This window comes from Pseudomyrmex gracilis, unplaced genomic scaffold (assembly GCF_002006095.1).
Source record: "Pseudomyrmex gracilis isolate BER0280 unplaced genomic scaffold, ASM200609v1 scaffold_29, whole genome shotgun sequence".
NCBI classification, from domain to species: domain Eukaryota; kingdom Metazoa; phylum Arthropoda; class Insecta; order Hymenoptera; family Formicidae; genus Pseudomyrmex; species Pseudomyrmex gracilis.
In genome coordinates, this window is record NW_018020613.1 from 778,162 (window position 1) to 793,273 (window position 15,112).

At 43.5% G+C, this 15,112-nt stretch overlaps 1 protein-coding gene across 3 annotated transcripts in view; it reads right to left on the reverse strand.

Moving 5' to 3' along the window:
* Positions 1–15,025, reverse strand: part of LOC109852420 (RNA-binding protein Musashi homolog Rbp6) — a 457,600-nt gene extending 442,575 nt beyond the window's left edge. For all 3 annotated transcript variants that reach the window (XM_020423562.1, XM_020423560.1, XM_020423561.1), the window contains exons 1-2: positions 14,123–15,025; positions 10,573–10,613 (exon numbers count right to left, since the gene is read on the reverse strand). In XM_020423562.1, coding sequence (XP_020279151.1) covers positions 10,573–10,613; positions 14,123–14,187 — 106 coding nt within the window. In that variant the 5' untranslated portion in view covers positions 14,188–15,025. The remainder of the gene's footprint in view (positions 1–10,572; positions 10,614–14,122) is intronic.
* Positions 15,026–15,112: the final 87 nt, after the last annotated feature.

Sequence of the window (15,112 nt, forward strand, 5' to 3'; positions counted from 1 at the left end):
TTTATTTCCTCGATCTCCGACCTTTCTCAACGATATTTACAGTTTTATTTAAATAAACTTTACACTGTCGCGCAATTAGCGGAGGAATTAGAATCAAACATCTGCTTCCATTTGATGAATAACTGTGAAGAGAGCGGAAAATATATCTTCTTCTTTGGTTTCCCATTAATAGAGCCGCGTCAATAGAAAATGCCACACGTTGAAGAGATTAAAGAGACTTCCGTCGTGCGGAACGACGACGCCGCGCTGTTGTACACATACGCGCCACTTTTCAGACGGTGTCGGCGACTTATACCGCTAAACATTAATCGATCGTTATACATCTCTCTCGATGTATCGGGGACATAAGACGGGCATACACGCTATTTGTGTACACTTACGCCACATACACGGAATGGCGTATTCACATGCTGAAATGTTAAACTAGGTAAAATGACCGCGCCAAGTAGGAGAGAACTTTTCTCTTTCACGGTGTATCTATAATTTCCGCGTGTTGTTCCCACCGCTTGCTGCAATCTCGTACAAATTTTCTTCCTCCCCTTTGTTGAGTTTTTTTCCTTCTTCGTTTTTTTATTAGCAGCACGAGAATCATTATCTTATTTCTTTCTCATTACGCGTCATTACGCGCGTTTTTCCTAGAGAGAACGCGTTAAGAAAAAAAAAAAAAATAGCACATATAACAAGTTAGTCCGATATGAGGAACGCAAATTCAACGACGTTTCCGCAACGACTTATATATTCGAGTTGCATCACGTTCGCTTTATGACATTTTGCGAGCGTCGAGGCATGCGCTTCTTTTCCCCTTTTGACGATCATCTTTTCCGCTGCAACGTAACCCAAGCCACTTCGTGTCAGCAACGAGTCAGCGTAAAAACCTATCACCTTACATACTTCTATCTATATATCGGACTGCATCTTATCACGTTACGGAAAACTCCACGAGAATGACTTAAGAGGCAGGCAGCTCACTATAAATATCGTGGTTAAAAAAAAAAAAAAAAACAAAGTCGCGTGTACAATTTAATGTAAAATTAAATTGAAACAATAAGAAAAAAGTAAACCGATGGAAAAAATAAAGTGCAATTATTTTCTGTTCTCGCTCTATTTTTCGCAGTTAATAACTCGAGAAGTTATAACAAACAATATATTGTTTGTTCGAGTAAATTTCAATAAAACGAGAATACATATTAGCAATTAACAGCTGATAATTAAAATGTTTGAGAGAGAGAACTGTGCGACGACTGTGTGCGTGTGCGCACGTCGCAAACTTCCGGCGACGGAGTGTATTCGAACGAGAACTCGTCATCTCGTCGCAGGTTCGCTTTTGTGAGAGAGAAAGAGAGAGAGAGAGAGAGAGAGAGCGCGCGAACTGTGTAAATTAGTCTTCTCTCGCCGTCTTGCGGAAAATTTTTCACTCGCTGTATAAAAGGCGCGGACGTAAAAGGCGACGTAAAAGTTGGCCGCAAAACTTCAACGTGGCAAGGGATGCCGACGACGCGTCGTCAACATCGATTCTAATTTAGATAGTCACGGTTAACCACGTGCTGACAATGGCTCGTTTCGGATGATCTCGATAAGCTTGCGCGCAACGTGTCGCTCCTATTGCGCGGAAGAGACTCTCGGCCTCGATATTTTTTTTTTGTTTTGCGAACGCGCGCTGTTGTCAGGCAAATTTTACGGATTTTCGCTGTTCCGATCTCCCGCATGTACATCGCGCTAAAAAATATTCACGAAACAATACCACTATATATATTCATGAAATAAGGAACCTACATATGTGTGTGTGTGAGCGAGCAATAACTTTTAGTTTCGACAGAAACAATCATACAAGTTAGGTCTATAGGTAGCTATGCGATATACAGTTAAACGAGATATACGGTTAAATGAGAACGTAATGAATATCGCGCATATTTGAATGAACACGTTAGATATAGAGTACAACGGATACTCGATTTCACTCGTAACGCGGTCTCACTTGGCGCTTCCGACCGCGGTATAAAACGTTGCTTTGAAAATCGATCCGCACCGGAGTGTACAATTTTGACGCGCACGACAACCACGCTCCGTAATTAATATCAGACTGAGAGAGAGAGAGAGAGAGAGAGAGAGAAAGAGAAAGCGAGAGAGAAATACTGATTAAGGTTAACGATACAATACACGGGATGATTAATGGCCGAGCGGTTAATCGTCAGCTGATTGGAGCAACTGCCTCTAATTCACGTGGACAGGCATTTATATTAGCGAGAATAGTTACGTAATGCTATAACAGATAAACCGCATACAACTCGGGTATACACTCGCGCGAGAACAAAAAGATATTCACGAGCCCGAAAATGTTGGACTTGAAAAATTATTATTATTTTTTTTATATTTTTTTCTCTCTTTATTTCTATTACGTACATCACGAATTTTGCTCTATGAATTTTTTCGAACAGCGCTCCGATACACGTTGCTGTGCAGAACGTGCAGATTACAAAAATTCTTATCGATTCTCCGGGAATCCGTGCGGATATTTAATCGCGCGCGGGCTTCAATAATGAGCGTTTCGGTCGAATGAAGTTCTAGAACGCGCGCCGCGCGAGAACGGCGCGCATCCGCGGCGCAAAGTCACACCTCACTGCCGACGCAAAGTGGACTAACCCCCTTAATTGGAAACGTTGAATGAATTCGAGCGCGCTCGGGGAAGAAGCAGCCGCGGGGGGAAATGCGAAGGCAATATGACTGCCATTGTTGGAAACTATAGCGCATTCTCCCCCTCCGATGCTGTACAGGAAATCCTCGCGATGCGCAGCCACCCGCGTTCCTCCTCTCTTTCTCTCTCTCTCTCTGTCTGTCTCTCTCTCTCTCTTTACATCGCTCTCTTCCTCGTATTCACGTGCTCGCCCGTACGCGAATTTTTGTTTTCCTCTATTACAACTCTAACAACTACAACTACCATACTTCTCTTCCAACATTCCAAAACTGCTGAAAACTCCTTCCCTCCCCTCTTCTCTTCTGCCGAAAGTAAATTTGAACAATGCGCGCGATTTAAGTGCGAAATTGGGGAACGCCACTAAAACATGCTGCCGTTTACATTCGTTCGGTAAATGGGATTGCAACAACTGCGTAAAGTAGACCGGATCACCGGTTTATCAATGACCGTTTCTGCTGCTGTGTTTCTCGTCCGACATCCTACGATTTATCGTAACAAGAAGCGGTTGCAACGATACGATTAACTTGACTGATAAAACTTCGCTCCCTCGACATCGCTTCGTATTTAAAAAGTTCCCGACGTTGCGGAAAGATTAATCGTATCTCTTAGTCCAATGGAAAACAATCGTTTATTTGAGTCTGCCGTGCATTAACTCGCTTTGAGTGCCGCGCTAATTACGCTCGATTAATACCATTTCTTATCGCCGTCGAGTCGTTTAATTGAATCTCTCAGTAGCCGCAAATACGATCCACGATGTGAATCTTAATTCAGTGGCTTTCGGCGCGCTTAATGATGTTATTCGGAACGGTTTTTATCAGATCGCGGAATATGAAAGAAATATTTAAGCGACAGAAATATTTAAATGAATCATTTGCGCGTTTCTTTTGCGCGCGGATACGCGAACACAATCGTGTGAATTGATTTTTTATTTTGCGTTTATTACGGAATTGCGCTCAGTTATTGAAACTGTGATACAATCGCGAACAATTTCTCAAAGCAATAATAATTTTATTGGGGTGCAATATAATATATATTGATATAAACTTATATTATTACTAATTTTTTATATTGTTAATAATTTTACATACGTATGCAGTGTCCGCACAATGTGACTTCGCGTACGTCGAGTGTCTCTTGCAAATTTGATATTTTCTCGATTTATCGGCGAAAAAAAAACGAATTCTAGCAACATCGCGCCGCGATTAGTCTGCAATAATTGCGCGCGAACTCTCGCCCCACTTCTTCTTTCCCGTGTATTTATCATTCCGCAAACCGCCGATCTTTCCGAGATTTCTCCGAAACCATTAACAGGAGGGAAAGGGAGGGTTGAAAATCGCTCTGGAACGGTCGGTTCTATTTTCGCGCGATCTCTCTCTCTGGAAATTCACGGAGTCCGCGCTTCGTGCACACGGTTGTTACACACTCGCGCGCGTCTCTCTCGCTGCGGATGCAAATTAAAACACATCTGCGGAGCCGTTGAATTGCGCGACGCGACGCGACGCGACGCGAGCTCAAAGACTACCGATAACGAACGCTATCGAGCGACACGTAGCGTAAACACGCTCGCGCATCAACGCGATTCCCTTCGCGCGTATAATCCCACACGCTCCTTTCGTCCTCTCTCCACCTTGCAGTCTCGTGGTGCCTAGAACGAACGATACGAGCAAGCAGCACGTGCGTCCGACAGGAGAAAACGACGAAGCATCTGGCGCGAACGACCCCCCGGCGAAACGAGAGGAAGAGAGAGAGAGAGAGAGAGAGAGAGAGAGAGAAATAGAAAGAAAAAGGATGACGAAGAGAGGAAGCGAGAGATGAGGCAGAGGAACGATGCGCTGGATGCACTTGGCGATGCACTGTGCTCCGTTCGTCGCGGACGACGATTCCACTGCGCTTCGGAGCATGTGAGGCATTGGATGCAGATGTTATATGTAAACGTTATACGACGGTATAGCAAAACGGAAATGTGTCCGCGAGAGGTAATATTATCCTGGTTCTCTTTTAGAAGCGGACGTTATTAATCGTCGTCGGTGTAATCATTTTCCGAACGCAAACTGTAAGTAATGTATACTTTCGTAAAACACAATCTTACGGCGTTTAAAACGGAAGTCGATTTCGTTGAAACGAAAACGCAATCCGGACGAATTTTACGACTGCATTAAGTATTAACCGTCGCTCGCTCGCTCGCTCGCGCGCGAATAAAGCGAACTGTATATATGCTATATACGTAATGCAACTTAAGCGCGATCTCGCTTACAAACTCTGACCGGCGAATTGGAGCACGCGAGTGTCCATAACAGCACACATCTTTAATGAAAGCGTTTTCATTTCGCGAGGCGAAAGTATCGTATAAATACCATACTGCGAAATATTACCGCGCGTTATAGTCTGGGAAAAATCATGAGGTTATTGAGCGACACGTCGGGGTGTGTGCACATATAGTCAATGTAATTCAAACGATGCCGTCGCGACGCGTTACATTAATTCCAGCGGGGAAAGTGTCAAATATGCGAATATAAACGAAAGAGAAAGTGAATTAATACGCGGCAAATAAAACTGCAAAACACACGACGGTTACAAAGTAAAATAAAAGCGCAATCGATTGAATTATTATGATCGCCGACAAACAAACAAATAAATACGTAAATAAATAAATAAATCTGGCAAAAAAAAAGCATTTGTTATTTTGAAATTTGTAGCGGTATTAACTTTTCTCTCGCCCCGAGTGTTTTGTCACGCTTTGTATTTTTTCTCGAAGCAAAACTCGTGTTTTGTTTTCAAAATTTCATTTTCTCGGTCTGATCGAAACGTCTGGCCACAAATCAAAAAATCATTGTCGTAAATCGTGCCGCGGGTCAAGTCCGCTGCAGCTTGTCCTACTTTTCTCATATCTCTTGTCGACCGTCTATATATGTATATGTATATGTGTGAAGCATATACTATATATAATATTAAAAATTTATAAATATTTAAACTCTTAGGTAACATATTATCAGTTGAAAGTCAAAGTGCATAATGGAAAAATGACGATATCACTGTTTGGTCAGACAGTATGTAACGCGGACAGCGCTTATCTGAATTGATTCGGGGAGACGTGTAATATATCAGGTCAGCGACGATCTGTGAATTTCTTTTCGTTGATTTTCACAAATTTTTATCGTGTGTTTTATCTTACACAAATTAGATCTCGCTAATTATTATTAGTGTATAGAGTTTTTTCTCTAAATTTGTCTGTGCGACAATTGCTTGTATCAGTTGCTTCTTTTTTATCTACGGCTTATCTCTCTCTCTCTCTCTCGCCGATGCGTACACAAAGCCGCGCGCGGGAAAAGAAGGATGGAAGAAGGAGGAAAAAAGAGGAAGCACGATCGTGACGACGGTTTGCCCGATAAGGGAAAGAGGCGCACCGACTGTTATGAGATTCTTTCTAACGTATGCGTATCGGCACAAGGCGCCTCTTGTTCGAGATCCGCGAGCCGGCAAAACGAGATGCTCGCGGATAAGAGTGTTCGTCGACCGTGCGAACGACTGCCGGTGCATACATATTCAAAACCGCGCTTATACCGGCGTCGTTGCCACCGACCCATCCGTTCCCGTTCGAACGAGGATCTACACGCGGAAATGTTGCGGAATACATACAACGATGTTCGAAATTATGTACCGCCCGTTTCTCTTGATCAACGGCCCTCACAACCGTGTTAACAGAAATTTGTAGAGAAAGAGAGACAGAGAGAGAGAGAGAGAGAAGCATCGATGTGCACTTGTTTTGCGACAAAAAAAAATAGCGCCGTTAAAGTTAATGGCTACAGAAAAACGCCTACGGTCATAAAGCGAGACTGACACATCCATTAATTTGCGAATAACATTTCTCTCAATTATCGTCAAAGAAAATTAGACGAAGAGTACATACGTGCGAATAGCAGCGCGCGTTAATCCACATACATCATTTGCGCTTACAATCTGCGCGCGACTTAAAGGCTTGTTTCGCGCGCTCGCACACAATTCACACACAACCCAGACCTACCTAACACAACTATTTATAATCCGCTTTAGTATGGTACTAATTGACGTTGTTCGGGATGACGACGGCGGTGTGTTCCGTGACTAATCGACTGACGTCTCGTTTCGCCCCACATTAAACTCTCGCGCGCACGCGGAGCGCCGCGTGACAAACTTCGTCATTGTGATCTTATCGCCGGGGAGAGAGAGTGTGCATAATTTATGTTACTTAAACATCGATTCTCCCGGTCATCTTTTTCAAATACCGAGAAAACGCGATCGATATTGGCAAATTGACCGAACGAAAGCGGTATATATCGTGCTTCGGTCGCCCCGAAGTCGCGATATTTACACGCGAGCATCTCGTTTCAAACGACAATCCATGACATTTTTAGTTCACTTTGCGATGTATCTCGAGTATACATTTTGCGCGCGCACGCGCGCGCGTGTATTTATGTATTTAGAAGATCTTATTCGAGAGAATCCTCCCGACTTGCTGAATTATTATTCCGTAAGTGACACGCGCGCGCGCGCGCATGTGTGTTTGCGCGCAATAAAATATTAATGTGTTTGTCCATTTCTTCGAGATCTTCGAATCAACGTGCTTGACGAAAATTCGCCAAACGAATTTTTGCCGGTGTTTCTCCATGCCGGTTTGTGCGTCTCTCTATCTCCGTCAAACTACGCCTGGTCGCCTATTAAAACGGCCGGGTGCAATTACGTTTAAAAATAGCGAGAGAGTCGAGAGTAGAGTCTGTTGCGCTCGATTGCATCAGACACCACTACGAGGACAACGAAGCGGATGGATGAAGCGACAGAGGAAGCTACCGCGACGGCGGCAGCGGCGACGACGACGGACGACGAAGACGACAACAACGACGACGACGACGATGACGACGACGACGACAAAGAGAACAACGACAACGACGACAAGGAAACGTCAGAGATTTCGCTTGTCTGCACTTTGCGATCGACTTGCCACGGCTGCAAGAGCCGATAGTGTGCTCGTTCATGTTTAACATATCCATTAGCGTTAATCTCACCCCACTCCCCCGATGCAAAAGGGTCAATGTTAAACCATCGTTATATATATATATTACGCGATGTTACACTTTTGTTTTTCATTAAAACTCATTTAACGAGAAGATTTGATTCGAATAAACGTTACATTTATGCCAATCTTTCGCGCATTGCGTTTTATATAAATTTCTTGATAAATTGTAAAACAAAAATATACTGTAAAATAGAAAAAAATTCGCTTTAAATTTCATTTTTATTCTATACAGATTGTTTAGGAGATTTAAAAATAATTTCGTCTTCGATAATAAATTACTTGGCTATTCTTCGCAGATGTTTTTATTACTCGTAAAGTGTTTGTTTGTTTTTTTTTTTTTTTTTTTGGTTCAATAAAAAGTAAGATTCGAAAGGAAATTACTTTTATGCAGATATATTTCGGGAATCGCTATGAATCGCGAACGAGCGTTATAAGCGCGTTGATGTGGTTTGAACCGCAATTTCTCAGTTGTTGCAGTTGTAAACCTCGTACATTAACTCGAGGCGAGGGCGACGAAAATCAAGTGTAAACTGACGTGCACGCGCGCTTGTAAGCTCCTCCGTGTAGGTGGTGTACATTGTTTTAACAACCTCTGGACCGGTCCCAAAGCGTCAGTCTAACGTTTGAATCGCCGAAGATGTCGTGGCGCCTGTTAGGAAAACACAGTGCTCCTACGAAACCACAAATTTCGGAACGCTCTCACCATCAAAGAGGCTTTTACGACGCTTGTAATTTTAAATATAACACAAGACACACAGAGATATCTCGTTAGTGGCTACATCATTCCGGTAACAATCACACACCAATAGTATTGTATAATTAATAAACCGCGATATTCCTCATTTATCCATTCTGTGACCGAACTGTCTGAATAATTGGATACAGAATCAATCATATTGAGGAAGGATAATATATTATAAATGCAGATCGCATTATAAATATAGATAGGATAATCTATGAATTGTTTAGAATTATTACGTGAATTAAATTAATTGCGTAGATAGACCTCTCGCCACTTTGGCCGGACAAATTAATCATTAATGTTTATCGAATTGCGTGGAAAATATTTTCCATTAATGCGGATAAACTAGGATTTGATTCGTCATACAAATGAACGAAAATATTCGACTAATTAGCACAACAGTTGATTAGCAGAGTTGACCTCGTTGCGCTAACTAGACGAGAAAGAAAAAAAGAGAGAGGAAACAGAAGCGCGCAAGATACACGAACTCTGCAACAACGTCAAATGAACATTTTCCGCTTGAGGGATGTAAAGAGACGACGATTTACTTGGCGAAAATCTGTTACGGCGATTATAACACATCTACAGACAACAACAAATTCAATACAAGTAACTCGGTAAACAAAACACGGTTTCTGCGGTGCTTTATTTTGCGACATAAAGCGCGTCGGGGGATCCGTTGAGAATCTTAACCGCGCTGACCTCATTTCGATGCAATTAATTGCACAGCCCTTTCAAACCACGACGACGGGAATGCAAATGAAAACAAAAGTTGGGATGGATATTCATTCGTGTTACATGGTCTTTCATCGTCGCTCATAATACGTCACGCAGAGATTTCACGGACCTCATGTTACGCTCGAAAAGTTACGTGTACCAACCTACGTCAAGTTTATAAAAAAAAAAAAAAAAAAAAAAAAACAAAATGGAAAAAAAAGTTATTCGTCTACATCCTGTGTACGACGAATTGGTTTGCAGGGAATTGGTGTGCGAGCGAATTGTGACGCGCGAAAAGCGGGGCAGAGAACGCGCGAGCGAGAGAAACACGAGCGAGATGAAGAGACGACTTATGTAACAACAGCAAATAACGCTAATGAGAGTTCGCGCCTCACATTCTTTCACGTGAAAAGTTTTCCTCGGGGAAAAAACCATTGCTAAAAAAAAAAAAACACGTATCAAAAGTTCCCATAGTTCTCGTAATCGTCATCATTCATATCGATCAATCTACGTATTTGATTTTATTTATTATTTTTAAAAATGAGAACGATATCCATACGTGATATTTCAATAAGAGCACGTAAGAGAGTGCGCGCCACACACCACATATTCTGTCTTTGTAACGAGCGCGCACTTGTTACAAAGCTACCGTCTTCGAATTTACATTTCGAGTCGGACGTAATATAAACCCGCGGTAAGTTATTGCAAGAAAACCACCGAATACAACCGAACGATTATCATAAATGTTATATACGAAATACGAGAGCGCGCGGTTTCTGAGCATCTCCATTTGTCCGTTTCGTAACGTGCTTCCTCTCTGCGCAGTATCATTACGCGACGTATCGTATATCATTACCGTTTTGTTTGTGTGTATGTATATGTGTGTGCGTGTGTGTGTGTGTATATATATATGTATATATATGTACGTATTTGTGCCTGTCAACGTAACAAAGTTTACTGAACATCACGAAACAGAGGAGAAGAATTGATATCCGCTGTTCTTCAGGTTTCTCCTTCATTATTATCATACGACCGCGACATTGCAGAAATGCACTTTCAATCATTTATTTTGTGTCACAACAAAGAGAACTGCGTTGAAAAATAAAATCAAGAGACGTGTCTGCACGTCGTTTGAGTGTGTGTTAACAACTTACTGTATCATTACTTGTTATTTTCTCTTTCAAAGAAAGAAAAAATTGCGGTACTCTTTAACTTGCGGTAATCTTTAACTACGTAAGGACGTTCGTCTCGTCTCTATCGCTTTTTAGTATATATATATATATATATAATAAATACACGCGTAAAACTTTTTCCTCTGTTTTGAGTGGAGACAGTTTAATTCGCTACCATTAACACATTTTTGCCACATACCTGGACTGGTCTGCCAAGACAGGCCGCCGATGAACATTTTCCTAGAAAAGAAAGACGATTCCATCAGGTTCGGCGTCCGGTCACGAATTTCGTTCGACGAACGAGGAAGCGGGGAGACTGCCAGCAGAGGGTAACTTCCGGTTATTCCGCGACCCCCTGTGCGCAGTCCCCCACCAATAGCGGCAGGTGTCACCACACATCAACCAACAACCGAACAACACCCGTTCTCTTCTCTTCTCGCGAACACGTTCATCTCGCGACGCGCTCGTATCCGAACACAACGCGAACTATGCCCGTCTCCTCGGACCGGTATCCTTTTTCGTTTCTTCCGTATGCATGCGCGCATCCCATACACACACACACATGTACACACACACACATATACACACACACATATACACACACACATATACACACACACACATATACACACACATACACATACATCCGTGTTCACCGATAATTCAAACAATCGATCACAGCAAAACCCTTTCTCTCTCTTTTTCTTCTATAAATTAAGAGATTTCAGCCACTTTTCGAATTTGTGCCACCGCGGCGAGAAATCAATTTATCTCGATATCGAAACAATTTAATAAGAAAAGGAAAATAGAAACAAATTTGAAATCGGGCGGATAATTAAATCACGCGTGAAAACTCTTTTCGTGATCGCCAAATATTCCCTGGAGAAGAAATTGGAAAAAGATTACGAAATCTTCAACAAGATTATACGTTGTTGCGAGGAAACTCGATCGAAAAATGAGTCCGGCACGAGACACGTGCCGTTTATCGATCGTTACTTTCAACGTGAAAAATTCGCATGCTGAGTTTACGTCATAAGTCATAAAAGATCGATAAACGACCCGCTTGATTGTGTTGACTGGCCATCTGTACGACCCGAGCGATGTGCGTTTGCTAACGGTTTTACGATTTCGACGTCATAAAGAGCTTTGGATGAAGACCTCTCTTTATCAAGGTCGTCAAACGATGAAGAAAAAAAAACGACAACGCTGTTTAGATCAAAGTCACGAGACGCCCAAGCGAATCGCGCGGCTCATCTCTACCGGCTACTATGTAATCCTATGTTTCTCCTTTCCTTCTCCCTCCCCGCCCCTTGAAGGAAGCGAATTGCACTTTCCGCAACAACCGGCAGCGACCATAATCGATCCATGTACGCGTCATTAATTAGCTGGCTTAAGTATACGTCAGCATAGCGTCGATAAGGAAACGACCTCCCATCCTTTTCATCCGTAATACTTGCCCCCTTCGTTTCCCACCTCAAACGAACGAGATTCTCTCTTTCGCTCGCTCCTCTCGTCATCGTCGTCGTCGCAAATAATCGCGCTTCGCATTATTACACAGAGCGAGATAACGCTCGCGCTCGGTGGACGTAATCACGTGATGGCGCATTTGAACATCGATTTTCCGAGCCGCGATATAGCCATCTTCCTCCCACGCCAGTCCTTCCCTTCCGCCACCGCTCACCCTCGTCCTCCCTCTATAGTTCTACTTTATAGCCTGCTCTCCACTATCCGCCTATCCATCTAAATCTTACCAATTGGAAGAATCAAAGTAAAGCTACACAGTTCTCTCCCTATCTCCGTAATTATCGCGAGAATTAAATTCGGAATAGATTATTATTATTATATCCGGATCGTCTTTTAATTACAATTAGTGTAGTTTTGAAACAGAGTAAAATGTAGAGTTAGAAGCGCGATTTCTTTTTTTCCACGCGGAAATTGTCGAAGTGTCCTGGTTATCGAACGATCTTTTTTCGCGTAATGACAACAAGAATTTTGTAACATATACTAAACGTGAAATCTGGAAGTTTTTTCCTGGAGTGTATTTTTTGATATACATATTAGGTTGGTGCAAAAGGTTGTATTTGTCAAATAAAATCGAAGACGGAATTTCTGGGTTTGAACCAATTTTTATTAATTTAAATTAGCCGCCAATCGCTTTGTCATTCATATTCTTTCGTTCCGGCTGGAAATAAATTATATTTAATTACAAAAAAGCCTTCGAGCTCGAATGGAAATCAATAACTATATTTGACACAGACTTTGACGACAAAAAAAAAAATAAAAAACAAACCAACCTAATATATAAAATATATACCTATGTATATAGATTCAAATGTATGCATAAAAAAATTTTCTTTCCAAACATTTCCGTGCGTGGTTACTCAGGAGAACATAAGCACGCATTATATTGCGTTTTGTCGGGATTATTAAAAGACGACAAACAAATACTTCACGTTCCGCAAATCTCGAAACTCATGATCTCCTGTCACATGAAAATGATCGAATAAACAACAAGCAGCTTAATCACATATATATATATATATATATATATATATATATATATAGGTAATCGAAGACATAATCTACAACTCCATACAACCCAATCCGAGATATGGAATAAACCTATAATATACTATCTCGAATATATCAAATAGAACATTTGAACAAAGGCAATCCCAGCGACTCGAATTAATTCAATAATCGACCTAATTCCAACGCGACTCGAATTAATTCGTCGAATCAAATCATTTGATATCACATATCGAAATTACGTAAAAAATCATCGTCGTGTTCTTCACTAATCTCTCGTTGTTACGATTAATGTTCGCGCCGATCCAATTACTAATTGCAACACGAGAGGAAATTTTCAAATGCCCAATCAAATTGAAAATCACTTGACGTCGCGGCGTATTACACCCGGTCGTCGCGCAGTGTTTCGGACAATCACGTGACATGATCATGCGTGATTTTGCCGCAGTTGGTCCACCACGTGGCCATACGCGAGGGGTGGCAATCTTCACGTGTGGTATTTCAGGATTTCGCGTTCTTTCGAGGCTGTCAAGTATGCCGGTTGGCGGCAGATTCGAAGGTGGCGCGGCAAATCTCCTCTCCCTCCCTCCTTCTTTCCATTCATTCCTCTTCCCCACCCCCGCAGCCGCCCCCGTGTCGGCGCGGGAGGAGTACCAAATGCTGAAAGAAGGCGCCACCAGTCCGAGGAGAGGTACGCATATTCACGCGCCCGGCAAACATAAACACCATGCGTATTCCACGTCATCCACGGGAGGCGATCCAATTGTCAAATACCCGTCTCCGTTTGGGGTGCGCGATTGATATTAAAACCGGAGCACTGACACGGGATCAGGATAACAAAAACACAAGGATGAACGAACAACGCGCGGTGGTAACATATCAACGCACTGTGAGAAACAAAAGCGCACCATTTTCTCTCCCTCCCTCTTTTACCCTCTTTCTCCTTTCACAATCTCGAACACACATCCAGGCATACACACATCCAGTCAAACACACATCCTGCGCTCATGCACTCGCTGTCTTTCTCTCTCTCTCTTTCTCTCTCAGTTTTACTCTTTCCCTCTCTCTCTCTCTCTCTCTCGCGTGGTCGATCGTTGATGGTCGATGTAGTGGAACGTTTCGGGGGTTGCCTGGGGGGTTGTAAACGGAGGCAGCCGTTCACGTGGTGGACGGTGACAACCTCTCCGCAACCCTCGTTTTTTTCCCTCTTTTCTCCGTACCCTGGATCGTTCGGCACCTCGCCAGGCGAACCGCTCGCTACGATCTCCTGATTCTGGGACTCCATAACAACGCGCGGCGCACAATTACTCGTTGTCGTCGTCGTCGCGAATCTCTCGCGTGCTCGTGGGGTGGAAGTGAGTCGGCGAGTCGCGTTAACCCGTTCAGAGTACAGTGGTGGTGTCGACTCGCTGCAGGTGTGTAAGTGCGATGATGCTGTCGCGGACGGTGTTCCTCTCGCCGACTGCAGCGGCGAGCGTTGTTTTACTGTGGATGGTCGTGACACACGAGGGGGTGCTGTCACGACGCGGCGCACGAGACTGCACTCCAGAAACTCCTTCGGAGTGCCGGTTACTCTCCGTTTGCGTTTCGGAGCTTTCTCTTGCAACTATCTCTTTCTCTCTCTCTCTCTTTCTCTTCCTCTTTCTCTCTCTGCACCTTTTTGATCACAGAGGGTAGTGTGTTCGCTGATAATCCCGCGGCACTACGACGAGAGCACGTTATTGACGGCCGAAGGAGGTGCGCGAGAACGGGTTGAAGGCCAGGATACCCGCGCTTGCCGCGCCGGATAACGACGATGACAACGACGACGACAACGACGACGACGGTAAGGATGACGACGACAACGACGAGGAGGACGAGTATGAGGACGATGACGATGACGACTAATAGAGTACACGAGGGAAAAAGGCTGTCGACCTCTCGCTCGCTCTCTTTGACTCCGGTATATTACTCTCTTCCCTTGTCTGCCTTCGCCGATTACTTTCTCCTTCTCTCTCGCTCCCTTTCTCTCTCCGCACTCTCCTCACACTACCGACTACTAAAAACTAAGGAGAAGGTGAGAGGTTACGTGGCTGCGCGGTACGGCGACTACTGATGACGGGCGGCGGCCGGTACTCGGACGTGCGACGCGCTCTGCGAGAGGTTCGACGCGACACTGCGCTCTTTGCGCGGGGCGGGGGGAAGGGGCGCCGCGGGGAAAGGGGGCATGT